General features: G+C 53.4%; 2 protein-coding genes across 3 annotated transcripts in view; one reads left to right on the top strand and one right to left on the bottom strand.

Annotated features, from left to right (window-relative positions):
- The window catches only part of cfap77 (cilia and flagella associated protein 77), a 9964-nt gene extending 8904 nt beyond the window's left edge, over positions 1-1060 (top strand). Inside the window, exons 4-7 of the mRNA XM_055039911.1 lie at positions 67-307; positions 387-480; positions 572-673; positions 810-1060. Coding sequence (XP_054895886.1) covers positions 67-307; positions 387-480; positions 572-673; positions 810-887 — 515 coding nt within the window. The 3' untranslated portion in view covers positions 888-1060. The remainder of the gene's footprint in view (positions 1-66; positions 308-386; positions 481-571; positions 674-809) is intronic.
- Positions 1061-4372: 3312 nt separating this feature from the next.
- ddx31 (DEAD (Asp-Glu-Ala-Asp) box polypeptide 31) lies at positions 4373-10925 on the bottom strand. 2 transcript variants are annotated; one of them, XM_055039886.1, is made up of 21 exons: positions 10596-10925; positions 10384-10520; positions 9941-10024; positions 9736-9872; positions 9588-9663; positions 9336-9379; positions 9150-9220; positions 8959-9068; positions 8847-8888; positions 8554-8618; positions 8351-8470; positions 8177-8283; positions 7917-8107; positions 7700-7846; positions 7353-7412; positions 7129-7179; positions 6918-7057; positions 5280-5364; positions 5088-5199; positions 4764-5019; positions 4373-4680 (listed from the first exon to the last, which is right to left on the bottom strand). In XM_055039886.1, exons 2-21 carry the CDS (start codon positions 10510-10512, stop codon positions 4563-4565), a joined length of 2145 nt encoding a protein of 714 aa, XP_054895861.1. In that variant the 5' UTR covers positions 10513-10520; positions 10596-10925; the 3' UTR covers positions 4373-4562. The 2 variants fall into 2 exon arrangements, with proteins under 2 accessions (XP_054895861.1, XP_054895862.1); XM_055039887.1 differs by having other exon boundaries at positions 9941-10021.
- Between the last annotated feature and the right edge of the window lie 390 nt (positions 10926-11315).

Genomic DNA, 11315 nt, shown 5'->3' with positions numbered 1-11315 from the left:
TGGTGTTTGGTTCCCGGTGTTTGGTTCCTGGTGTTTGGTTCCAGCTGTTCTGACTCTGTGTTCCAGCTCTGTCCAGCTGGCAGCTGCAGACCGAAGCCGAAGAGGCTGTGATTAAGGTTTCGTGTCCGAACTTCGTGGCTCTGAACCGGGATGCAGTCCGGTCCGGTTTGGTGACGGCCAAGGAGCTGAGGCAGTACCGGATCCAGGTGGGGGACCTTCAGATACAGGCCGCAGAGAAGCAGCAGCACTGCAGAACCTCACGGCGGCCCCATCTGGTACCGGACATCACGTTCGGTATCCGCAACAGGTGAGGAACCGGATCGGCCGACTGATTGAGCTGCTATGGGTCCGATCACGGCTCAGATCGATTATTGATGTCCGATCAGGCCGTCCTCTCCGCTGGCCGACGTCCTGGCTCACCACTACGGCCATCGCTGGCTGGAGGAGCAGATGAGCCGGAACCGACCTGGCAACCTGACGGTGAGAGGGCGGTCCAAACATCACCGGGCTTAGAGAACCGGACCGGCACTCCTCTCGGATGTCCCATTGATTATTGATTGGATGATCACAGGCAAAACAGGGTCGAGCTGCAGAGACCAGAACCAGCCTGCTGAGGAGCGCCAGAACCGAAATAGTCGAAAAGAAAGACTTCACCCTGCCTCAGTTTTCACAGGTAAAACACATCTGGACTCACCTGAACACACACATGAACACGCACCAGTCTTTTATATTTGAACTCACAGCTGATTGGGTCAGACGGTTCTGGTTCTGGTCGTGCTACAGGTGACCCATCTCTGCTTCCCCTGCAGATTCCGGCGGCGCTGGACACTTTCCGGGATCCGGCGGCCCGGGAGCGGGCCGCCAGCGCTCAGCAGCAGAACCGGTGATCCAGAGAGGACGGCCGGATTGGAGCCAGAACCGGACCGGTTCTGATTACTGCTCATAAAGCAGCAATGTTTGCTCCATGGGAACGAGTTTCATTCTTTTACAAGACAGAACCAGGTTCTGGTCCGGTCCGGTTCTCTGCATCAATCATAAATAAATAATCATTAAAACCTGATTGTTGCATTTATTCTTTACTTTTCAATTACTGAATGGATCTCAGCAGAACCGAGCTGAGCCCAAAGTTTTTTAACCGACCCACAGTGAACAGAACCTTCAGGTTGGATCCAGCAGAGGAGAAAACAAGGTCAGAGACACACCTGGAGAGGGAGAGGAGGAAAGATCCAGGAGGATCCGGGAGGTATGGTTCTGGTTCTGGTCGCAGTTCGGCTCATTATGTCTTTCAGCCTTTTCCTTTCTTTTATAAAATCAGCATCCCGCCACTTTCTCTGCTGTCTGTCGGGTCGGGTGGGTTCTGGTTACCGGTTGCGCTCGGACATGGACCTCCAGGTTTCTTATAGACTCTAGAAAAGATTCAGGAACAAATCTGATTGATTTGACTAATTTATGCTTTTTATTGAACCCTTTATAAAAGAGATTGAAGGTTTGTAATGATTGAATTTGGACCGATGCGTCAGACCCATAGAAGAACGCCGTGTCGGTGCGCGTTGCTTCACCAGAGCCAAAAATGGAAGCAAATCTGCAAAAATGATTCTTGATCTTTTACAGCGTCAATGTGGAGCCTGAAGGGAAACGAAAGGTTTGGTCGTTTTGATCTTAAATAAGCTGTTGGTTGATGTTTCATCCGGTTCTTTCCAGTTTCTACTGGATCTATCTGAATCCTAATTCAGCTGAAATTGACTTTTAGTTTATATTCATATCATGTCCTGCAGGTTAAGTTTCATATGTTTGACAGAACTGTTGATTTATTAAATCCACCTCCTCAGTGCTGAGGCATCATAGAGCATCAGGATGAATCCCAGATACACCTGGATAAACTCAGGTATTCTACAAATTAATGAGCCAATGAAGCTTCAGACTGCATCACCATGGAGACCAGGTGTCTCTCGTCTCCAGAAGGAGAAACAGCTCAGGGTCCATCAGTCGATATCCTGAGTTAAAACTTTCACCAAAGTAAAATGTTGGTTTTGTGGCGCAGCTGCATCTTATTTTGAAGGGACATGTAAGTGTTACCATAGCAACCAGAGTCAGAGAGCGTGAGGTCAGAGGTCAAGATGAGAGCAGATGTAAGTTTTAAGTCTGGTTGGTTTAAGGATCGTTGGCCGATTTCCCAAACCTCTGTGACCTCAGAGCCGATAAAAGTCCAACAGATTCGGTCGGTTTGAGAGTCCAGGAGCAACACAGAACCAGAACCGGTTCCACATCACCAGAACCGGTTCCACTGCACCAGAACCGGTTCCACTGCACCAGAACCGGTTCCACTGCACCAGAACCGGTTCCACATCACCAGAACCGGTTCCACTGCACCAGAACCGGTTCCACTGCACCAGAACCGAAGAAGAAGATCCAGTGAAACATCCCACAGTGAATTTCCAATAATCAAAGCGATGACGATGTAAAAACAGTAGTGATCATTTGTGGATCATTTTAAGCAATAAAAGACGAAACAAAAAGAAAAGCTGTTTGATAAAAGGAGCAGCTGCTCTGTGATTCATCATAGTTAACATTTTAACTGACTAAACAGAACCAGATACAGTAAACATTTCCACACATCATCTCCGATGTCCACCAGGCTCTCAGTTGCGCCATGTTAGGGATTCCCCTCCGTTCTTACGTCACCGGGCTTTCTGATTGGCTCCCTGTCACATTCAACAGGCTGCGATGTCGCAAATGGGGAAAAAAGGATGATCTTACGGCCCTGTCTCCCGGAGCCACATCGCAAGTCTTGACCGGTCCGCAGTAACTGGACCACTGGACTAGGTCAAGAAATCAGTCTGGCAACTACATTGCCTGCAGGGATTTCTAATGTCCAGCAGGTGTCAGTATTCAGTGACACAGTATTGACACAGTTATGCTTTGGGTCGAAAGGCTTCATGAATCCTCATTTACCGTCACTAGTGTTTAGAGTACAACCAGAAGTTATGCTGGATCAGAACCACATCTACATCTGCGATGTGATTGTCTGATGCGTCCTTACCATATTTCAGTCCCGGTCAGGTTCTGGATCCGTTGGAACCGACCAGCACGTTGATGGGCGTCTCCCATCACATCTCAACTGGAGAACAATGGACGCCGAGAAGAACCCGATAACGTGTTCTGGATAAACTGTCAGACTTTTTTCACGTTTTTGACAATGATCATCATCACACACACACCTACACACACACACACACACACACACACCTACACACACACACACACAGACACACATACACACACCTACACACACAGACACACATACACACACCTACACACACACATACACACCTACACACACACACACACATACACACACCTACACACACACACACCTACACACACACACACCTACACACACACACCTACACACACACACACCTACACACACACACCTACACACACACAGACACACACACACACCTACACACACACACACCTACATACACACACACACACACACACCTACACACACACACACACACAGACACACATACACACACCTACACACACACACACCTACACACACACACCTACACACACACACAGACCTACACACATAATGTATAGTCCTAGATAGATGTTGTGTCCACCACTAGGTGGCGTGCCAGTAGCCGGAGCAGCAGCAGAAGAATAAAAGCTGTTCCTTGTCTACTGAGCTTCTCCCCACAGAACATAACAGATGTAGATATTGGACTCAGCCCAACCTTAATCTGCAGGATAAAACAAAGTTGGGCCTGTTGGAACCGGATCCGGTTCCAACTCCGGATTTCTGTTTCAGAACCCAGTGGATCGCCAGGCCGCTTCCAGTTTGGACCTGCTGGCTGGCTGGCTCCTCCGCCTCACTTCCGGTGTCCTCTGACCCCTGTGGCCCCGCCCACAACGGACCCGTAGCTGCACGGAGGCCACGCCCACCATTGTTTGGTCCTTCATCAGTTTCAGAACCTGACCCAGTCTCTGAAACCGGACCGGCCAGTCTGGACGGCGTGATGTCACAGCAGCGTCCTTCCGATCCCATGGCACCGGACGGCGTGGTTTGATCAGGTCAAAGGTGAAAGAAAGCTGCTCTCTGATTGGACAGAAGCCTGTCGTCTGGAAGAACCAGAGCCTGTGGATCTGCAGCATAAAGGTCCAAAAGGTTCTGTGGTGAAGCTCTGGATTTTTTCTGGTTCCGTAGAACCAAACGGACCATCAGAACTCCTGGATCCTAACCAGTCAGATCCAAACCGCCTGGAGGCCCAGTTCTGATCCGGTTCCGATCAGATTCTGACCCGGTACTGACCTGGTTCCTCCCCTGTGGTTCTCCAGAACCGGGCCCGGTCTGAAATGTGTTTGAAATATAAACCTGAAACTTTTTCTGTTTTTTATTTGATTGTAAATAAAATTTGTCCAATCAAAGACGTTCTGTGTCACGATGTCTCACTCTGACGATAAACCCAGTCTGCTGGCCCGGGTCCAGCCTGACAGAACCAGAGCGATTCTGGGGATTCGGGCCAAGACGGTTCTGTTCAGAACCACTTTCATCAGTCCTCCTCTTCCTCAGTGACCTTCCTCTTCCTCTTCCTCTTGGCCCCGCCTCCCTCCAAGCCGCTGGAGAACTCTGACCGGATTAGAGCCGCTTCCCTGTGACCCGGACGGAGCCTGATGGAGGAAGTGGGTTTCCACAGTAACAGCAACAGGGAACTATGGGTAATGTAGTATCAGACGGAGGATCAGCCACTCACCGTTTCAACCCCGGGTTCTGGTTCTGGTTCTTCCTCGGGCTTCCTGCCCGTTTCCCGGTCTGGTTCTGGTTCCTGCTGCTTTCCCAGACCCGGTGGCCCCGGTGGCCTCCGGGGTCAAGGCCAGGGCTCAGGCCGTGCGGAGCGTCTCTCAGGCCGAAGCTCTTGGCGGCGTGACCCAGGTGGAGGCGCCGCAGGTGGAACACCTGCTTCAGGTGGGCGGGGTAGGTGGTGTAGGCCCGCAGGAAGGACTGCAGCGCTGCAGCACGGCAACAAGTCAAGCCAGACAATCACAAACGCATCCAGCGGGTCATGTGACCACGGTACCTTTCTTAGCCGCTTGCACCCAGCGGGCGTCGGAGTGAACAAAGTCCTCCAGCTGCGTCTGCAGGACGGTGGCGCGCTCCCTGATGTCCTGCTGCAGCGCCTGGGGCGACGTCTGGGAACACACGGGACTATCAGAGGTCAGCTCCTCCCACTGAGGTCAGAGGTCAGGCTAAAATCAGAGGTTCCACCCACCTGGCTGTTGTATTTCCCACGCCCCTTGAAGGCATCGTCCTTCATTAGACAGGATAGAATGTCCTCCAGTTTCATCTCTGAGACACTGCAACCAGTTAGAACCAGTCAGAACCGGTTAGAACCAGTCAGAACCGGGTAGAACCGGTCAGAACCAGTTAGAACCAGTCAGAACCGGTTAGAACCAGTCAGAACCAGTTAGAACCAGTCAGAACCGGTTAGAACCAGTCAGAACCAGTTAGAACCAGTCAGAACCGGGTAGAACCGGTCAGAACCAGTTAGAACCAGTCAGAACCGGTTAGAACCAGTCAGAACCAGTTAGAACCAGTCAGAACCGGGTAGAACCGGTCAGAACCAGTTAGAACCAGTCAGAACCGGTTAGAACCAGTCAGAACCGGTTAGAACCAGTCAGAACCAGTTAGAACCAGTCAGAACCGGTTAGAACCAGTCAGAACCAGTTAGAACCAGTCGAAACCGGGGTAGAACCGGTCAGAACCAGTTAGAACCAGTCAGAACCGGTTAGAACCAGTCAGAACCAGTTAGAACCAGTCAGAACCGGGTAGAACCGGTCAGAACCAGTTAGAACCAGTCAGAACCGGTTAGAACCAGTCAGAACCGGGTAGAACCGGTCAGAACCAGTTAGAACCAGTCAGAACCGGGTAGAACCGGTCAGAACCAGTTAGAACCAGTCAGAACCGGTTAGAACCAGTCAGAACCGGGTAGAACCAGTAAGAACCGGTTAGAACCAGTCAGAACCGGGTAGAACCGGTCAGAACCAGTTAGAACCAGTCAGAACCGGGTAGAACCGGTCAGAACCAGTTAGAACCAGTCAGAACCGGGTAGAACAGGTCAGAACCAGTTAGAACCAGTCAGAACCGGGTAGAACCGGTCAGAACCAGTTAGAACCAGTCAGAACCGGGTAGAACCGGTCAGAACCAGTTAGAACCAGTCAGAACCGGTTAGAACCAGTCAGAACCAGTTAGAACCAGTCAGAACCGGGTAGAACCGGTCAGAACCAGTTAGAACCAGTCAGAACCGGGTAGAACGGGTCAGAACCAGTTAGAACCAGTCAGAACCGGTTAGAACCAGTCAGAACCAGTTAGAACCAGTCAGAACCGGGTAGAACCGGTCAGAACCAGTTAGAACCAGTCAGAACCGGTTAGAACCAGTCAGACCGGGTAGAACCGGTCAGAACCAGTTAGAACCAGTCAGAACCGGTTAGAACCAGTCAGAACCAGTTAGAACCAGTCAGAACCAGTTAGAACCAGTCAGAACCAGTTAGAACCAGTCAGAACCAGTTAGAACCAGTCAGAACCAGTTAGAACCAGTCAGAACCGGTTAGAACCAGTCAGAACCGGGTAGAACCGGTTAGAACCAGTCAGAACCAGTTAGAACCAGTCAGAACCAGTTAGAACCAGTCAGAACCGGTTAGAACCAGTCAGAACCGGTTAGAACCAGTCAGAACCGGGTAGAACCGGTTAGAACCAGTCAGAACCAGTTAGAACCAGTCAGAACCAGTTAGAACCAGTCAGAACCGGTTAGAACCAGTCAGAACCGGTCAGAATCAGTTATGCTGGTACCAGATATATTTCTGACGGTGTTGGTTAGTGATTGGCTCACTGCAGCAGTCGGTCCACCCACCTGATGTTGTGATTGGCCAGCTCTGTGATGAAGGCGGCCTCAGCCGGAGTGAGGAAGAGGAGGCTGTTTCCTCTTCCTCCGATCCGAGCCGTGCGGCCGACTCGGTGAACGTACTCAGCAGCTGACGAGGGAGGAGTGTACTGAAACAGAAGGACCGGACCTGTTAACCGGTTCTGGTTCTGGTGGGTTTCCAGCCTGACTGTATCTTTACCTGAACAATCCAGGTAACTTGAGGAAGATCCAGCCCTCTGGCGGCTACGTCCTGGAAGAAGAAGAGGAAGCTGAGTAAAGAGTCAAAGAGTTCTGCCCGACCCGACCCGAATGTTCAGAGAAACCCTCAAAATTTGCAGCCTGACTATGTTTTCTAACTAGCAGCCTCCCCCAGCGCCCCCCGGTGGTAACGGCGGCCGGCGCCCCCTGGTGGGCCCTGCTCACCGTGCACAGCAGGACTCCAGTGGTGGAAGCAGAGAACTGGTGGAAAACCTGACAGCGTTCCTGTGGAGGAGACACAGCCTCAGAGACGCGGCGGCGGCCTCAGAGACGCGGCGGCGGCCTCAGAGACGCGGCGGCGGCCTCAGAGACGCGGCGGCGGCGGCCTCAGAGACGCGGCGGCGGCGGCCTCAGAGACGCGGCGGCGGCGGCCTCAGAGACGCGGCGGCGGCGGCCTCAGAGACGCGGCGGCGGCGGCCTCAGAGACGCGGCGGCGGCCTCAGAGACGCGGCGGCGGCGGCCTCAGAGACGATGATGAAGATGAAACTGCGGCCAGCTGGGGGCGGTCTTACCTCCTGTTTCATGTTGCCATGGAGACGCAGGAATCCGAGCTCCTGATTGGCCGCGTGCCGGGTCAGGACGGCGCTGAGGAGCAGGTGCAGGAACTCGACGGCTTCGCAGCTCGACATGAAAACGATGATCTTGTTGCTGTGAGAAAACTGAGAGTGGCAGGCGGTCAGGTCTCCATGGCAACCAGGTGCGGAGAAGCAGCGGTTGCCATGTGAACACCTTGCACTGGTCCAGGATGAAAGCGGCGAGACAGACCAGCCGGACCTTACTGGGGACCAGAACCACAAACTGCTGCAGCGCCTCGGGAACAGCGAAGCTCTCCGATTGGCCGGGCGGGTCAGAGGGGGCGTGGCCAGAAACGCTGATTCCGATTGGATCACGCAAGCAGACGTCCGCCAGGCGCGTCACACCTGCGGCACAGGAGCAGTCAGCGGACGTGGCGGGCCGCGACCAGCGGGGGCAGCGGCGAGCCGCCTCACCTGGGCTCAGCGTGGCCGACAGCAGCACGGTCTGCCGGGTCGGCCCGGTTCTGTTCAGCCCATTCAGGATCACTGTCAGCTCCCGGTCGAAACCCAGGTCGAGGATCCTGGAGGCCAGAGGACCCATTAGACCAGAACCGCCGGTTCTGGACCCGGCGGCCCGGTCCGACCCACCTGTCTGCCTCGTCCAGAACCAGCCAGCGCACTGCGCCGAGCGCCAAGCTGAGCGTGTTCTGGACGTGATCGGCCAGCCGGCCCGGCGTCGACACCACCACGTTCATCCCCTTACGGATCCTGGAGACCAGAACCAGCAGAACCATCAGAACCGACCGCTGACGGCCAGAACCAGCCGGAGGTTCTGATGAACCAGACAGTACCTGGCCTTCTCTGCTTTCTTCTTCTCTCCTCCCATCAGAATGCCAGGAACGATCCAGGTGAACGGCTGCGGACAAAACCAGAACCAGGCACGTCAGAACCATCGGGTTTCCGGGTCCAGCGGGCTCAGAACCCAAATTACACTGCTTTATGGCTCAGAACCAGAGCTGGGACCACCTCACATAGGAACCAGAACCAGAACCACAAAATTCCTGTCCGCAGCAGATCAGGACCCAGTGCTGCTCCTTCTCTGTAACTGGGTTCTGGTTCTGGTCCAGTAACAGGGTTCTGGTACCTTGAGCAGCTTCTGGAAGGTGTTGTAAGTCTGAAGGGCGAGCTGGAACAGAGCAGAAATCAGTCAGAGGTTCGATCGGATCACCAAAACCTGCAGAGAAGGCGGAACCAACCTCCCGGGTCGGAACCACGACGAGCGCCAGCGGGCCGTCCGACCTGCTGACCTTTGGCTCGGAGGCCTGCAGGCACTGGACCAGCGGGACGGCGTAGGACAGCGTCTTTCCTGAGACAGAGGGGACTGTGAGGTTCTGCAGAACCACAGGACCGGTCCAGGTCCAGTTCCGCTGGGAGGTTCTGATCTCACCTGAACCTGTCTGGGACCGGACCACTGCGTCCCGTCCGGACAGGAGAGCCGGGATGGTCTGCTGCTGAACGCTGCACACACACACACACACACACACACACACACACACACACACACACAGGTCAGAGGTCAGAGGCCCCACAGGGCTGCCACAGGGCTGCCTGGTTCCGGTCCGATCCGACCCACCTGGTCAGTCTGGAGATGTTCAGAACCTTGTTGAGCGTCGCTACCTGCAGGAAACGGACAGCCAATCAGAACATCAGTGGTTGCTACGGTAACGACCCGGTTTGGGTCAGATAGAAACAGACGACACCGTGCGGAGGTCCGATCAGAACCAGTCCTGACTGCGTCTGATTGGACGCAGCGCTCTGATCCGACACGTTTGGCGCCTTGAGGGCGGAGCTTTCCCAGCAAACCGACCAATCAGAGGTGTGTTACCAGGTGGGGGTGCAGGTGGAGGTCTGCGAAGAGGTCAGAGGTGAAAACCTTCTCCTTCAGCTGGGCGACGGCTGGTCTGAGGGAGGAATCAGGAAGTCAGCCGGCGAATCAGCAGCAGGCGAGCCGGGCCAATCGCAGCGGAGCGTACCTGAGGATCTCTGGGATCTCTGGGTTGTTCCTGAACAGAGAGGAAGTCCTGATGCCTCCACTTCCTCCTTCTTTCACTTCCTCCTTCCCCCTCTTCTTCTTCTGTGGTGTTCCGTGGGTCAGCTCAGGGGGCGGGGCCTAAACAGCACGCCTTGTTTTAATACCACAGAAGAAGAAAAGAGCCTGATGTCAGAGAGCGCGATTACCTGGAGGTGAGCCTCTTCATCCTCCTCCTCTTCCTCTGGAGAGATGAAGCTCTTGTTCTTCTTCCTCTCTGGTTTCTGCTTCTTCTGCAGAAAAATTAGTTTAGCAGAACTGGGCCAGTACTGGACCAGAACCTCCCCAGAGACCGGACCTCTGCTGGACCAACTCAGACCAGAACCAATCAGAACCATCCAGAACCAACTGACCAACTTAAAGACTTTCAGAATAAACATGGCGGTCCAACACGTTTGGCGCCTTGAGGGCGGAGCTTTCCCAGCAAACCGACCAATCAGAGGTGTGTTACCAGATGGAGGTCTGCGAAGAGGTCAGAGGTGAGTCCGTTTCTGGTTGAATCTGGACGGGTTCTCCTGTTGGACCAACAGGTTCTGGGTCCGGTTGGTTCTGATTGGCCCGGGTTCCGTTGGCTCTGCTGGTTCTGACTCACTGAGGTCCATTTCTTGTGTTTCGTCCATTTCCTGCTGCAGGGCAGTGATGATGATGATGATGATGATGATGATGATGAAGGAACACTGCAGATGTTCAGACACAGCTGCTGCTCTGCTGATGACGTCATCTACGTATCTGTACGAGCCAAACAGAACACGTGAAGAAGAATCGGACCAGACTTCATGTAAAAACCGTCAGATTTTAACTCACTGTTTCCTTTAGACCAAGATATGTGACGTCAGCGGAACAACCCAACTGACACGAGGACCAGGTGTTCAGGGATCACCTGCAGGTGTTGGTGCTCGAGCCGGACCCAGTCCAAAGAACCCTAAAGAACCCTAAAGAACCCTTAAACAGACATTTTTCTAGGGAAGTTCTGCAGCTCCTCTCTTCACTGCGAAGGAAACATCCGCCATCTTTAAAATGAGCTGCGGTCTGTCAAACTGTGGATTAAAATAAAAACAAATAAAACAGAAATAAGTCCTCACCAGAACCCTGTGCGGATACACAATATAACACGTGGGAGTCTCTTCCTGCTACGTCACGGAGGCCCCGCCTTGTGGAAGGTCCCGTCAGTGGGTCTGCTCTTTGACGGTCCGCCGCCTCGGTGTGTGGCTGACTGTGCTGGGAGGAGTTTATGCTGAAATCAGGACGAACCAGCGGAATAATCTGAGATTATTGAGATATTATAACTCAAAACTAGTCGCTGTTAATTCTATTGATCACTCCCTGTCTTTAACAGGTCGTAACAATTAAGACGCAGGAAGTGTCCAAAGGTCCAGGACTCTGGGACGCTCAGGCTCGGTTCTGCAGCCCACACTCTCCGCTACTGGATGAGAAATAGAAGCAGCCTGCTGCTCAGCTAGTTCTGGTTCCATTACCCTCACCAATCAACCCAGGCCTGTTTGGACTTTACCATCTCAGCCATCA

This window comes from Poeciliopsis prolifica, unplaced genomic scaffold (assembly GCF_027474105.1).
Source record: "Poeciliopsis prolifica strain line A6 unplaced genomic scaffold, Auburn_PproV2 SCAFFOLD014, whole genome shotgun sequence".
Classification (NCBI taxonomy): domain Eukaryota; kingdom Metazoa; phylum Chordata; class Actinopteri; order Cyprinodontiformes; family Poeciliidae; genus Poeciliopsis; species Poeciliopsis prolifica.
The sequence above is the reverse complement of the archived record's forward strand: the minus strand, read 5'-3'. Positions and strand labels throughout refer to the sequence as shown.